This window comes from Scyliorhinus canicula, chromosome 17 (genome assembly GCF_902713615.1).
Source record: "Scyliorhinus canicula chromosome 17, sScyCan1.1, whole genome shotgun sequence".
Taxonomy (NCBI): domain Eukaryota; kingdom Metazoa; phylum Chordata; class Chondrichthyes; order Carcharhiniformes; family Scyliorhinidae; genus Scyliorhinus; species Scyliorhinus canicula.
In genome coordinates, this window is record NC_052162.1 from 91,383,397 (window position 1) to 91,399,450 (window position 16,054).

Consider the following 16,054-nt stretch of genomic DNA (forward strand, 5'->3'; position numbering starts at 1 on the left):
TCGCTCCATGCCAGATCACTCTGCAGCCATAGCTTGCTGTGACTGAGCTAAAGTTGTTGAGAATGCATATGACTTAGGGTTTTGAGGTATAAAACCCAGATAATCAATATCTCTAAATTCTGAATTCATAATTTTGAACACAAGAGTCCTCAGTTTGCCTCACCTAACAAGGGAAAATATCCAGTATTCAGGAGACAAATAGAATTCTTTCTGCACGATTTTACACATATTTAACAAAAAGGAATGTCCATTTAGAAGTCTCCGAATCTTCAAGTTCCTCTGATTCTTTGAGCGTTGCCAAGTGATGTATTTTTCTTTGTCTATCTCTGAAGTGGCAGTGAACAGTGACATATATTTAAAGAGACATGAAATTGCTCCCACATAAAATATATTCCAGAGAAGAAGAAAGATTGTATGAGTGAAAAATGCATCTGTGGCTAAACAAGGAAGTTAAAGATAACATAAAGCAAATGTCCAAGCGTTCAATATTACAAATATCTGTGGTAGGGTGGAGGATTGGTAAACTGTTGAGCACCAGACGATTACTAAAAAAACAATAACAAGAGCAAAGATAAATTATGAAAGAAAACTAGTGCCAAATATGAAAACAGATAGCGAAAGATTCTACAAGCATGTAAAAAGGAAGAGAGTAGCTAAAGTAAATACTGATCCCTTAGTAGACAGGAATAGGGAGTTAATATTATGGAGCACTAAATCATTATTTTGCCTCAGTTTTTACTTTGAAGGATATTATAACCATTAGAATAATAACAGGTAATGCAGAAGTTATTGAAAAGGAGGAACTTTAAACAATCACCACTGTTATGGGCCAGGGTTCAGAGAGCCCCAAAGTGTATCATGGAGTTCCCCTGACCCATAACTTTTAATAGATTGTGGTATGGAGAGCACATTGCCCACTCTACAGGTGTGGTACTGCAGAAATGGAAAAGTCTTTTTTCAAAGCAAAACAATGTTTATTCTATGAGCTCAAGTTAACATTTTTAAAACATACAGTGAATATCTTAGCAACCATCAATTCAAATACAACCCCCAAAGACTACAACACTAAGTAAACCTTTAAGCTTTCCTTTTGAACATCCTTAAAAACTAAAAACTAAACCTTTATCAGAAGCACATCTGGTTAAAGTCACTACTGAAAACATTTATAATGCTGAATTCACCAAATGATCAAGAGATAGTCTTTTGATGGCAGAGAGAACAGCTGTACACCTGCTTGGTCTGGCTTCAGCTCCAACACTGAAAATGAAACTAAAACACACCCTGCAGCCTGCTCAAAAAGGAAAGTAAAAAGCTGACAGACAGCCCAGCTCCACCCACTCTCTGACATCACTGCAGTAGTAAACGCCCATTTCTTAAAGGTACTGTCACTACAGATATTTATATACACACCCATTTATAAACACTCATTTCTTAAAGGTACTCTCACATGACAACATCACTATGGAAAAGGTTCCGAATAAGTAATTGGGATTAAAATTAGACAAGCCCCTGAATGCCTCTTCCTTGGATCTAATATTATCTCTAATTTCCCTTGTAAGCCATAGTTCGGCCACCTTTCCCATTTTATTTTTGAGCAAGACAGAAATCAACAATTGTTGCAGTTCAGCGATGCGCTCTTTGAATGTTTGCCATTGCCTATCCACCATCACCCCGTTAAGTCACATTACCCAATCCATCAGAGGCAACTTGTGCCTCATCCCATCAGAGTTTCATTTATTTAGATTCAGGACCTTGTCTCAGAATCAACTACAACACTCTCCACCTTGATGAAGAATTCTATCATATTATGGTCGCTCATCCCAAGGGTTCTCGCACAACTAGAATTCCATTGAATCTATTCTGATTGCACAATACCCAGTCTAGAATGGCCTGTTCTCTAGTTGGTTCCTCAATGTATTTATGCAGAAATCCATCCTGTACACACTCACGGAATTCCACCTCTACCATATTGTTACTAAATTGATTTTCCCAATGTATATACAGATTAAAGTCACCCATATTAAATCTGTTCCTTTATCACATGCATCTCTAATTTCATATTTATTGCCAACCCCAATATCACCACAACAGTTTGGGTATCTATATACAACTCCCACTAATGCTTTTGTCCCTTGGCATTTCTCAACTCTACCCATTCGTATCCTTCCTCACTACTGTGTTAATTTCCTCTTTAACCAACAATGTAACCCCACCTCCTTATCCTTTTTATCTGTCCTTCCTAAATACTGAATACCCCTAGATGTTCAGTTGCCAACATTGGTCACCCTGCAGCTATATGTCCGTAAACTCGACTATATCTTATCTGTTTACCTCTATTTGCACGATTAATTCATTCACTTTATTGCGAATGCGTCATGCATCAAGGCACACAGACTAAAGACTGACTTCCTAATTATATTTACAATGGTCCTGTGTGATTCTGGCCTTTGGTTTCTCTGCCCATCACTTTTCTTATTCCTCATTCTGTCTTTGTTTTCTTGTCCTTGTGTTCCCTTCTTCTGCATCTTTGAATCATTTCCCATCACCCTGCCAATTTATTTTAGACCCTCTGCAACCACTCCAGCAAACGGGACATCATTCCCAGTCCTGCCCAGGTGTAACCCATCCAGTCTGTACTGGTCCCACCTCCCTGCAAACCAGTTCCACTGCCTTAGGAATCTGAAACCTTCCGCCTCACACCATCTCTTCAGCATGTATCCATCCAATATATCCTGCTATTCCTGCTCTGACTAGCATGTGGCACTGATAGTAAACTTGAGATTACTACCTTTGAAGTCCTACTTTTCAACTTACTCCCTAACTCCCTATATTCTGCTTTTGAGACTCACCACTCTTCTTACTTAGGTTGTTCGTACTAATGTGCACCACGCCCACTGGCTATTCAGCCTCCCCCTCCAGAATGTCCTGCAACCACCCAGAGACATTCTTGACCCTAGCACCAGGGAGGCAACATACCATCCTGGAATCTCATTTGCAGCCACAGAAATGCCTATCTATTCCCCTTAAAATTCAGTCCCTTATCACTATTGCATCAGTTTTTTTACTCCTCTCGTGCAGCAGAGCCAACGGTGCTGCAACATATTTGGTTGTTACTACTTTCCCCCAATAGGCCATTCCCTCCAACTGTATCCAAAGCAGTATATTGGTTTTGCAGGGGAATGGCCACAGGAGGTCCCTGCACTGCCTGCCTAGTCCTCTTTCTCTGCCTGGTGGTCACCCATTCTCTTTCTACCTTTGGGATCTTACTCCCCAGATTTCACACTATCTTCCCCCCCCCTGCAGATCACCTCACACATGAACATGTAACATTCCTTATCCTTTTAACTGGAGGCTATTAATTTATAAACTATTAGGATGTCAGTACGTAGATGCGAAACAGTAGACTATGCACGTTCACACATGTGTTGCCTGAGATAACATTTTATTCGGTACAACTCACCGAAAAAACTTTTATGCAAATCATCCAAAATTCAATAATGACATCTAGAATCTGAGAATATGTTCAATTGATCTCTCTTCAAACCACACAGAGTTTCCTCATGACTCAGACTATCTTTCCATTTCACTTGGTTTATGAAAATTAAAATTGATTGATTCCCTTCAGCTTTAGTAAACTTTCCCTTTACATGCATGGACCAGCAACTCATATTGGTGTATTTTATCAGTTCAACATCAGGAACAATTACATGAAGGTGAGGTTGATTTAAAATCAAGTTACAGGAAACCATAGTGTCTACAGTCAGTATGTAAGTTGAAGGCAACTAATTACTTTAGCTGAAAAGATAGCAAAGAACAACAAATGAGTCCAAATAACTTAAAGCCATCTGTTTTTTTTTCTAAAAGCCCCAATTATCAGCGTGCGGTGATAAACATTCTTAAATTTATGAAGTGGCTCCAGTTGCTGGCTGTCTGTAATGACATAGTCTATCGATTGTGAAAATACTCAATGTGGCTTGGAGCCAAATTAGTTAATTTCGGCCTTGAAATATCCATCAATTTGAAAAAGTAAAATTTATAATCTCCAATGGGTATCTCCAATTTTCATTCAGCAAATCAGATGTTGGGTGAGCTAAACAGCCAAGCAGAAATAATTAATCTCAGCTGGTTTGAAAAGGGGCGGAACAAAGGTTTGCAAATTGAAATAATTACTTCACCTCACCTTTTCAAAAAAATGACAAGGAACCATATAGTTGTTATGAAACAAATTTTGATCTTCAGATCTTCATTTTTGACAATTTGAACTCTGGATACCGGGGATTAGTCCAAACTCAAACTGCAGTTTATATTCTTTGATTTTACAAAAGTCTAATTTTTCTTGATGACAATTGTGTTCAAAGCAAAGTTTTTAAAGGATGATCAAAACAAATATATATATTATATATATGGTGTGGCAAGTATATTATGGTGTGGGCCGTGTATCATTGTGTGGGCTGTTTATTATGGTGTGGGCCGTGTATCATTGTGTGGGCTGTTTATTATGGTGTGGGCCGTGTATCATTGTGTGGGCTGTTTATTATGGTGTGGGCCGTGTATCATTGTGTGGGCTGTTTATTATGGTGTATTATTGTGTAGGTTGTTAATGTTGGTGTGGGTGCGTATTATTGTGCACGTTGTGTATTATGGTTTGTGCAATGTATTATGATATCTGCAGTGTATTATGGTTTGGGCAATGTATTATGATATCGGCAGTGTATTATGGTTTGGGGAATGTATTATGATGTAGGCAGTGTATTATGGTGTGGGCAATGTATTATTTTGTGGCTATTATATTTTGGTGTGTGCAGTGTATTTTAGTGTGGGCAGTTTATTTTGGTGTGTGCACTGTGTTACGGTTTGTGCAGTGTATTTTGGTGTTGGCCATGTATTATGCTGTTGGCAGATCACCTCACTCATGAATATGTAACATTCCTTGTTCATTTCACTGGATGCTGTGAGTTCCTCAATTATTAGCATGTCAGTACGTAGAAGCAAAGCATCAGACTATGCACGTTCACACATGTGTTACCTGAGGTGATATTTTATTAGTTACAACCCACTGAAAGAAATTGATATTGCTTTTATATAAATCATCCCAAACTCAATAGTGACATTTAGAAGCTGAGAATATGTTCAATTTATCTCTCTTCAAACCACACAAAATGCTTCCTGGTGACTCAGACTGTCTTTCCATTTCACTTTGTTGTTCAAAAATTTAAATTGATTGATTCCCTTCAGCTTCAGTAAACTTTCCCTTTACATGCATGGACCAGCAACTCATATTGGTGTATTTTATCAGTTCCACATCAGGAACAATTACATTCAGGGGAGGTTGATTTAAATTCAAGTTACAGGAAACCAAAGTGTCTGTAGTCAGTATCAAAGTTGAATGCAACTAATTACTTTAGCTGAAAAGATAGCAAAGAAAAACAAATGAGTCCAAATAACTTAAAGCCAACTCTTTCTTTTTAATAAAAGCCCCAATTATCAGCGTGCGGTGGTAAACATTCTTAAATTTGTGGCTCGAGTTGCTGGCTGTAATGACGTAGTCTACTGATTGTTAAAATGCACAATTTGACTTGGAGCCAAATTAGTTAATTTCGTCCTTGAAATATCCATCAATTTAAAAACTTAAAATTTATAATCTCCAATGGGTATGTATCAATTTCCATTCAGCAAATCGGATGTTGGGTGAGCTAAACAGCCAAGCAGAAATAGTTAATCTCAGCCGGTTTGAAAAGCGGCTGAACAAAGGTTTTCAAATTGTGTGTACAGTGTATTATTGTGTGTGCTGTGTAATATGGTGTAGGCAGTGTATAATTGTGTGGGCAATGTATCAAGGTAGAGCAGTGTATTCTTGTTAGGGCAATGTATTATGGTGTAGGCAGTGCAATATAGTGTTAGTGGTGCATTATGGTGCAGGCAGTGCATTATGGTGCGAGAAGTGTCGCCTGGTGCGAGAAGTGTATTATGGCGTGAGTAGTGTATTATGGTTTGCCAGTGTATTATGGTGTGGCCATTGTATTTTGGTGTGGGTAATATATTTTGATATGGGCAGTGTATTATGGTGTGTACAGTGTATTATTGTGTGGGCAGTGTCTCATGGTGTGGGCACTTTATTATGATGTGGGCAGTGAATTATAATACGTGCAATGTATTATGGTGTGAGCAGTGTATTATGCTGTAGGCAATGTATTTTGGTGTGGGCTGTGTATTATGGTGTGTAGAGTGTATTATTGTGAGTATAGTGTATTATGGTGTCGGCAGTGTCTAATTGTGTGGGCAATGTATCATGGTGTACAGTGTATTATTGTGCATACAGTGTATCATTGTGTTTGCTGTGTAATATGGTGTAGGCAGTGTATAATCGTGTTGGCAATGTATCATGGTGCAGTAGTGTACTATGATATAGGCAGTGTAGTTTGGTGTGGGCAATATATTTTGGCGTGGGCAGTGTATGGCATGGGCAGTGCAGTGTGATGTCATCAGTTTATTATGGTGTGGGGACTATATTATGGTATGGTCTTTGTATTATGATATAGGCAGTGTAGTATTGTATGTGCAGTGTATTTTAGTCTGTGCAGTGTATTATGCTGTGGATGGTGTATTATGGTGTGGGCAGTGTATTATGGTGTGGACAGTATTATGTTGCGTGCAAGGTATTCGATTTTGGGGAATGTATTATGAGGCAGGCAATGTATTATGGTTTGGACAATATATTATGGTGCGAGTAGTGTATTATGATGTCAGAAGTGTATTCTTGTTGGGGCAATGTATTATGGTGTAGGCAGTGTAATATAGTGTTAGTGGTGCATTATGGTGTGCGTAATGTATTATGGTGCAGGCAATGCATTATGGTGCGAGAAGTGTATTATGGTGCGAGAAGTGTATTATGGTGTGAGCAGTGTACTATGGTTTGCCAGTGTATTATGGCGTGGGCAGTGAATTATGATATGTGCAGAGTATTATGGTGCGAGCCATATATTATGCTGTAGGCAGTGTATTTTGGTGTGGGCAGTATATTTTGATGTGGGCAGTGTATTATGGTGTATACAGTGTATTATTGGGTGTGCAGTGCATTATGATGTTGCCAATGTCTAATTGTGTGGGTAATCTATCATGGTGTGGCGGTGTATTATGGTATAGGCAGTATATTTTGGTGTGGGAAGTATATTTTGGTATGTGCAGTGTATTATGGTGTGGCCAATGTATTATTGTGTGAACAGTGTATTATTGTGTGTGCAGTGTAATATGGTGTAGACAGTGTATAATCGTGTTGGCAATGTATCATGCTGCAGTAGTGTATTATGATATAGGCAGTGTAGTTTTATGTGGGCAATATATTTTGGTGTGTGCAGTGTATTGTGGCACGGGCTGTGTAGTATGATGTCATCAGTTTATTATGGTGTGGGGAGTAGAACATAGAACATACAGTGCAGAAGGAGGCCATTCGGCCCATCGAGTCTCCATCGACCCACTTAAGCCCTCATTTCCACCCTATCCCCGAAACCCGATAACCCCTCCTAACCTTTTTGGTCACTAACGGCAATTTAGCATGGCCAATCCACTTGACCTGCACGTCTTTGGACTGTGGGAGGAAACCGGAGCACCCGGAGGAAACCCACGCAGTCACGGAGAACGTGCAGACTCCGCACAGACAGTGACCCAGCATGGAAGCGAACCTGGGACCCTGGCGCTGTGAAGCTACAGTGCTATTCACTTGTGCCACTGTGCTGCCCATACCATGCTGACTATATTATAGTATAGTCTTTGTATTATGATATAGGAAGTGTATTATTGTATGTGCAGTGTATCTGGTGTGGATGGTGCATTATGGTATGGGCGGTGAATTGTGGTGTGGCGGGATATTATGGTGTAGATGGTGTATCATAGTGTGGGCGGTGTATTATGGTGTGGGCAGTGTATTATGTGTAGGCAGTTTATTTTGGTGTGGGCAGTATATTTTGGTGTGGGCACCGTATTATGGTGTAGGCAGTGTATAATGGTGTGGGTAATATATCATGGCGTGGGCGGTGCTTTATGGTGTAGGCAGTGTATTATGGCGTTGGAAGTATATTATGGTGTTGGAAGTGTATTATGGCGAGGACAGTGATGTATGGTGTGGGCAGTGCATAATGGTTAAGGCAAAGTTTTATTATGTAGGCAGTGTATTCTGGTTAAGGCAATGCATTACGATGTAGGCAGTTTATTATAGTGTGGGCCCTTTATTATTGTGTGGGTCATGTATTATGGTGTGGACAGTATTATGTTGTATGCAATGTATTCTGGTTTGGGTAATGTATTATGATGTAGGCAGTGTATTATGTTTTGAGCAAGGTATTATGGTGTGGACAGTGCATTATGATATGTGTAGTGTATTATGGTGTGTGCAGTGTATTATGGCGTCGGCAATGTATTATTGTGTGGACAGTATAGTTTTGTGTGAGCAGCATATTTTGGAGTGAATCATACAACCATAGAATTTACAGTGCAGAAGGAGGCCATTCAGCCCATCGAGTCTGCATTGGCCATATAAAGAGCACCTATTGAAGCCCATATATCTACCCTATCCCCATAGCCCAGTAACCCAACTTAACATTTTTTTGACACTAAGGGCAATTTAGCATGGCCAATCCACCTAACCCACACATGTTTGGACTGTGGGGGGAAACCCACGCAGACACGGGGATAATGTGCAGACTCCGCATAGACAGTGATCAAGCCGGGAATGGAACCCGGGACCCTGGAGCTGTGAAGAAACTGTGCAAACCACTATGCTACCGAGCTGCCCAACACAGCAGTGTATTTGTTGTGTGCACTGTGTTATAATTAGGCAGTGTAATATTGTGTGGGCGGTGTATTATGGTGTGGGCGGTGTATTATGGTGTTGGCAGTGTATTATGGTATGGGCAGTGTATTATGGTATGGCCGGTGTATTATGGTATGGACGGTATATTATGGTGTAGGCAGTGAATTATGGTGTGGGTGGTGTATTATGGTGTGGGTGGTGTATTTTGTTGTGTGCAGTGTGTTATGGTGCATTATGATGTAGGCAGTGTACTCCGGTGTGTTCAGTGTATTATGATGTGGGCAGTGTATTTTGGTGTGGGGAGTATATTTTGGTGTGGGCAGTTTATTATGGTGGAGGCAGTGTATAATGGTGTGGGCAGTGTATCATGGTGTGGCGGTGTATTATGATATCGGCAGTGTAGTTTGGTGTGAGCAGCATATTTTGGTGTGTGCAATGTATTATGGTGTGTACAGTGTTATTGTGTAGGCAGTGAAATGTGGTGGGTATAGTGTAAATATTGTGTGGGCAGTGTATTATGGTGGAGGCAGTGTATTATGGTGTGGACAGTGTAACAAAAAGGGTTTCCTTTACTCCACAACAGGCTGGTATTGGGTGTCACAGATAACTGTGGGTGTCTCTCTCCTGCAGGTGATAAAACCACGACCCCGAAGTGTCGCACTGGGACAGCTTCACAAGAGAGAGGGGGCAAGTCTCACGGTTTATACCTAACCAGTGAGGTTGTCCTTATGCCACACCAGTTACCTTGACTGCCACCTACACCTGTGTGAGTCTCTCTCCTGTGATGGTGAAATGTCACCCGGAAGTGCCCCACCAGTGCAACTTCACAAGAGAGAGAGAAAGAGGGACCACTGTTTATTCCTGACCAGCAGCCTCTCTTGAGTGAGCATGTTTGAAGCGCTCAGATTCCCTTTTCCAGTCCTTCACTGTGGGATTATGTTCTGGCAATTATTGTGACTTGACCAGAGCGGACAGTGAAAGGAAGGTGAGAAACACAATATTGGTAGTTTTAAAATAATTGATTTATTCAAGAGAAATTAAGTCTTCTGCAATTCCGATTAACCCACACACACACACACACACCGATTATGAAATACTATGTGTAAAACAAGAGACTAAACGGCACATCGAAAATTCTTACAGTTTACACAGATTTACTTTAACGACGCAAACACAGATACATTCACTCACCCACCCCAAACCTCAACAAGCTATACTAATTGGGAGTTTTCTGGGAGCTGGAGGAATATACTCACCGCTCCAGGGACAGGATAGTTAAAAAAAACTTTGACACAGATTTCTTTAGATCTTCTTCCAAGCTATCTGGTCCTTGCGGCTGTCGTTCCTTCATTTCTCGTGGTCGGTTTTCTGCCGGGCGAAGCGTGTAACAGGCAAGAGAGTAGAGCTTCTTGCAGGGGAGCAGAGTTCTTGCAGGGGAGCAGAGTTCTTGCAGGAGAGTAGAGTTCTTGCAGGGGAGCAGAGTTCTTGCAGGGGAGCAGAGTTCTTGCAGGAGAGTAGAGTTCCTTTCTTTCTTCTCACAGTTCCTCAGACTTGACTTTTTAAGGGCAAAACCCTGAATGGGTCAAACACTGACCCTCCCACCGGTGAGTTCCAGGACAAAGGAAGCCTTTCTGATTGATGACAGAATGGAAGTGATCAAGTTCCCCAATCACAAGGTGTCATAATGTAATCAGTGCCCTTACGAAAAACTTGCAATATCTCTGGTTTCTGCTGGTCTCTTGACAATGGTCGCTGGAGCCAACTTTGTTATCTCATTAAAGTATTGTGCTTCTGTCTGGCCAGGACAATATGTGATTTACATTTCAACTGCCCATGGTCTCTTGATGAGATTGGGCTGTTTCATGACTCATGGCCTGTTTGTCATGATTCCGTTGTCTGCCTGATCTGCTCAAATAAACTGGAATGTTGGTCCTTTGATGAGTTTGCCACAACTTACAGCAGTGTATTATAGCGTAGCCAGTCCATTATGGTGTAAGCCATGTATTTAGGTTTGGGAAGTTTGTTCTGGTGTGGGCAGTATATTTTGGTGTATGCAGTCTATTATTGTGTGCAGTGTATCATTATGTGTGCAGTGTATAATGGTGTGGGCAGTGTATTTTGATGTGGACAGTGTACTAAGGTGTAGGTAGTATGTTTTGGTGTGTGGGCAGTGTGTTACGATGTGTGCAGTGCATTATGGTGTTGTCAGTGCATTATTGGGTTTAATTAGCTTCTTACAAGCATATCTATTATTATTCATTGAATAATCATGTGCGCTGCCGATTTCAATGTCTGCTGTGTTATGGGGTGAGCTCGCACATGGGTAGAAATGTGGTAGTGTTTGAAGCTTTGTAATTTCAAGTCTCGTACCCCCCCCCCCCCCCCCCCCCCCCCGTCCCTCCAACCAGAGCTCCTGCTCCCCCACGGCTTCTGAACACACCTGCTAGAGGCATGTAAAATGTAGTCCCATGTTTAACGATATGAAAATGCCGAATTCACTGTGAGACACAGTGACTGGCCCAGGTAGTTTCAATAGTGCAACGTAAGATAGTCAATGAAACATCGTCAGGAACTCCTTCAAATCAAATCAGCTCTCCAGGGCATCTGATCAGGGCTCACTGCTTAGGCGCAGCTTTATGATTAAAAATATCAGTAGAGATAGAGAGAAATCAATAAAATTTCATGTTGATTCTTGAAAACCATGCACTTCTGAAAGCAGAACTGATTCTGCTTAATCAGATCATGTTATATCCATGTTTTTGTTGCTAAATATTTTGATACATTGTATCCAATATCATCAGTGTATGATGAACACTAAGATATCTTCTGTAAGATATTTACTGTTGTCATTTTGTTCAGTAAAGCGGTTTTACGCCGTACCAGTTCAATGGATGAGACGGGGGAGATCGTCTGGTATTTAGCCCTCTGTCTGCTTCTGGCCTGGCTAATTGTTTGGACTGTGTTAACAAATGGAATCAAAACTTCAGAAAAGGTAAAACGGTTGGTGATGAATCAAGTTAAAAGTCATGACAAAGTGCAGATGTATGCAACAATAAAACAGGAATTTATGAATCATTTGTGAAGTGGTTGATCTCACAGGTAATGTTCACAGTGACTCTTTAGGGAGTGGGAGATCCATAATCCATCAACACTTCAGGCCTGAGTGACGTCTGAAGATATTTCTCCTGAGGGAAAGAACAGCAGCAATTCTGCCAAACCCCTGAAATATGCCCTTCATTCCAAGGGTTTCAGTCACTGATTCAGACGTTTTCAGTGAATTTCCCATTGTTCTGGAAGGCTGAGCTGGACTGCCCCATAGACTCTCTACGTTACAGAAGGAGACTATTCAGCCCATCAAGTCTGCACTGACCCTTGGGAATAGTGTTCTGTCCAGGCCCACGCCACGACCCTATCCTCCTAACCCAGGGGTGGGCAAACTTTTCCGTGCAAGGGCCACATTCAGAAGTTCACAATTTTAAAGGGCCGGATAGTATATTAAGTAAAATAATTACTTCACCCGTTTATGATTCTGGGCGCCTCATATAGAACATAGAACATAGAACAGTACAGCACAGAACAGGACCTTCGGCCCTCGATGTTGTGCCAAGCAATGATCACCCTACTCAAGTCAACGTATCCACCCTATACCAGTAAGTAACCCAATTTTTTTTTTTTTTTAATTAAATTTTTTTTTTAATGACTTGGTGGGCCGCATAAAGACCTTTGGCGGGCCGCATGCGTCCCGCGGGCCGTAGTTTGCCCACCCTTGTCCTAACCCCACCTAATCTTTTGGCCACTAAGGGGCAATTTATCATGGCCAATCCATCTAACCTGCACATCTTTGGACTGTGGGAGGAAACCGGAGCACCCGAGGGAAACCCACGCAGACATGGGGAGACAGTGCAAATTCCACACTGACAGTCACCCGAGGCTGGAATTGAACCCTTATCCCTGGTGCTGTGAGGCAGCAGTGCTAACCGCTGTGCCTCCGTGTTGCCCTGATGGAGCAGGTAATCTGATGGAGCAGATTAAGGTCATGTTTTGATATTAGTGAAGTGTGGCCTTTCTGGACAATGTGAATGACAAGAAACCTGAGGAGTAAATATGTGTTAAATATGTTCATCACACTTTGTTCAATTATTTGTTTAAATCTGTTACTTTATTGAATATGGGATTTTAAAAAAGTATGCAGATATAAAACATAAGCAATATAAATAAATAAGGTAGAATAATATTACGTTATTTAAACTCAGTTATAATCTGCAGTGGTTCAATAATTATTTAATTATTAATCTTCCTTTTCTGTTTCATTCTCTGCTTTGATTGCAATCGTCTGAGTTTACCACTCAGTTGGATTCAATGCTGTAACTGTTGTACCTGCAATACAGGAAAATCTAACAAGCTCCTCTCCGTGGTCAGGTGTCTTACTTCACTACGATAGTCCCTTATGTGATTCTGATCATACTCCTGCTCCGAGGTCTTACCCTGGAGGGAGCCTATAAAGGAATTGAATTCTACATTGGAAGCCAGTCAGACTTCTCCAAACTGACTGACGCCCAGGTAAAATTACCACAACAATCCATAGAATCTCAGCTGTAATTTTCAAATTGCTACGTGTTCAACTTCAATTGTTTTTCCCCGTGTGAACTCGGGAAAGTCAAGTTAAAATCTGAATGGTGTTTTTGGGGGAGCTTTTTCGAATGTGAGAGAACTAACTTCAGACATTGCCTTCTTTCGCTCATGTGGAACTGGACAGAGCTTCAACTGAGACTTTGCGATGAATTGTGATGAGTACTAGTCAGTTAGTTTTAAACATCTTGTTGATAGCAAGAGGGTAGGAGCGACAAGGGCTGTGATGGGAAGAGCAGAGCCAGATGGGACTGGATGAGACAGAGTGACAGGGAATGGGATGGAATGGAATTTTTTTCCTGATATCTCCTTCTTTCTGATCTTGAAACAGATTCAGCAATCGGACTTTCAGCTGGAATTTTCACCAACCTATTTTTGGCTGGAAGTTGGCTGCAGTAAGGGTCCGGGCCGAATTCTCCGCTGCCCACGACGGGTCGGAGAATATTGGGAGGGCCTTCCCGACAATTTTCACGGCCTCCCGCTATTCTCCCCCCCCCCCCCCCCTCCGGCCGCCCCCCGACACAAATCGCTGCTCGCCGTTTTTTACGGAAAACAGCGATTCTCCGCAGGCCGATGGGCCAAATACCGCGGAGTGTACGACCGTTTTCATGGCCGCGATCACACCTGCTTTCAGCGTTCATGAAAACGGCTGCAAAGTGCCCGTTCCGGACAACCATGGAACCGACTGGCATGGCCGCACCACGGCCGTGCCAAGGGTGGCATGGGCCTGCGATCGGTGGGCACCGATCGCGGGCAGCGGGTCCGATACCCACGCTCTATTTGTTCTTCCGCCGCCCTGCAGGATCAGTCCATGGGATGGCTGAGGGGCATGACAGCCCGCGCATGCGCGGGTTTGTTGCGTCTGCATGATGACGTCATCCGCACATGTGCGGGTTGGAGCCGTCCATCCCGCGCATGCGCAGATTACATCATCGTGCGCGTCAGCTGCCGTGACTCTTGGTGGGCGGAGTTAGCGACGTTTGCTAACTCCGCGTCACCGTGATTCACCGAGCCCCGATACTAACCCCGCCCGGGGGGGAGAATCGGGTCCCAGGACGGAGCTCCGAGGCTGGCGTGAAACACGGGCAGTTTCACGCCAGCCTTCACGGCACGCCGGATTTGCGGAGAATCGCGCCCGGAATGTATGGGCCGGGATTCTCCGAGCCTCTGTGCCGAAATCGCGCTCAGCACAGAGGCGGAAAATGGGGTGTCAGACCCGCGATCGGGTCTGATGCTGTCCCGCGATTTTCCACGTGCCGGGCTGGTTCTAACATGGTTCCGCCCGGCGGACACTCGGGGTGGCAGCTGCGGACTCAGTCTGCAGTCGCCCTGGGGGGTGGGGGGGGGGGGGTAGAGATCTATCACAGGCCAGGGTGGGCCTCCAGGAAGGCCAGTCTCGTGATTGGGGGCCATCGATCGGAGGGCGGACGTGATTTGTGTCCGGTGTTTATGCAGGCGTCAACACCTAACCGCGTTTTGGAGAATCCCGCCCATGTGTCTGATCTGACTTCGACTTTACCTCGATTTGTTCAGCACCATCAATGAAATTTACTGCTGCTACTAATGAGAAGTAAGGTTTGGAAATGGTACATCTTCCTCTAGAGGTCATCAGAGCTCTGAATGAGCAGAGCAAGTATTTCCTCCGCCAGCCAGTATTGTGAAATTAGCAGTGAAGGAAATGTAAATTAGAGATGACAAATTAGATTGGCGAATTAAATATTAAATACATAAAGAGAAAACAAAAGAGGGCAAGAAAGAATGGATTTAGAGAAAGAGGAAACTTTTCAAGACCAGAGAGATTGACTGGCAACAATTGACACTGAACACATGGTTAAAAGCCACTTAGACTTGCAATGACTTGAGTTTAGTTGATATTTTCAGGGCAAGTACAGGAATTTTGCAGCAGCCAATATATGTTAATGATGAGACAGAGAACAAAATGCAACCTTCATGAAGCAAACACAGAGCTGGGTATCTTGGGAAAAGACTTGTGGATTTAATCTGAAGTTGCTGTGGTATAGCTGTGCCAGTGTTAGCCATCCCATTATCTTGATATTATAGAATATCTACAATGCAGAAGGAGGCCACTTGGCCCATCAGGTGTGCACCAATCCAGGGCAGCACGGTGGCCTCACGGCGCTGAGGTCCCAGGTTCGACCCCAGGTCTGGATAACTGTCCATGTGGAGTTTGCACATTCTCCCCGTGTTTGCGTGGGTTCTGCCCTCACAACCCAAAGATGTGCAGGCTGTGTGGATTGGCCACGCTAAATTGCCCGTTAATTGGCAAAAATAATTAATTGGGTACTCTAAATTTATATAAAAAAAGGTCTGCTCCAACCCTCGGAAAGAACACCCAACCTAGGCCCAATTCCCCACCCTATCCCCATAACCCCACCTAACGGCAATTTAGCATATCCAATCCACCTAACCTGCATATCTTTGGACCGTGGGAAGAAAGCAGAGCGCCTGGAGACAACCCAGGCAGACATGGGGAGAATATGCAAACTCCACACAGTCACCCGTGGTCGGTATTAAACCAGGGTCTCTGGCGCTGTGAGGCAGCAGTGCAAACCACTGTGCTGTTGGAGCTTTGACTTTGTGTGGTTGTCTAAAATGGTT

General features: G+C 42.8%; 1 protein-coding gene across 2 annotated transcripts in view; it reads left to right on the forward strand.

Annotated features, from left to right (window-relative positions):
• The window catches only part of LOC119951665 (sodium- and chloride-dependent neutral and basic amino acid transporter B(0+)-like), a 65,954-nt gene that overhangs the window by 19,981 nt on the left and 29,919 nt on the right, over positions 1–16,054 (forward strand). For both annotated transcript variants that reach the window (XM_038774856.1, XM_038774858.1), the window contains exons 6-7: positions 11,666–11,798; positions 13,226–13,366. In XM_038774856.1, the coding sequence (XP_038630784.1) occupies positions 11,666–11,798; positions 13,226–13,366 (274 nt within the window). The remainder of the gene's footprint in view (positions 1–11,665; positions 11,799–13,225; positions 13,367–16,054) is intronic.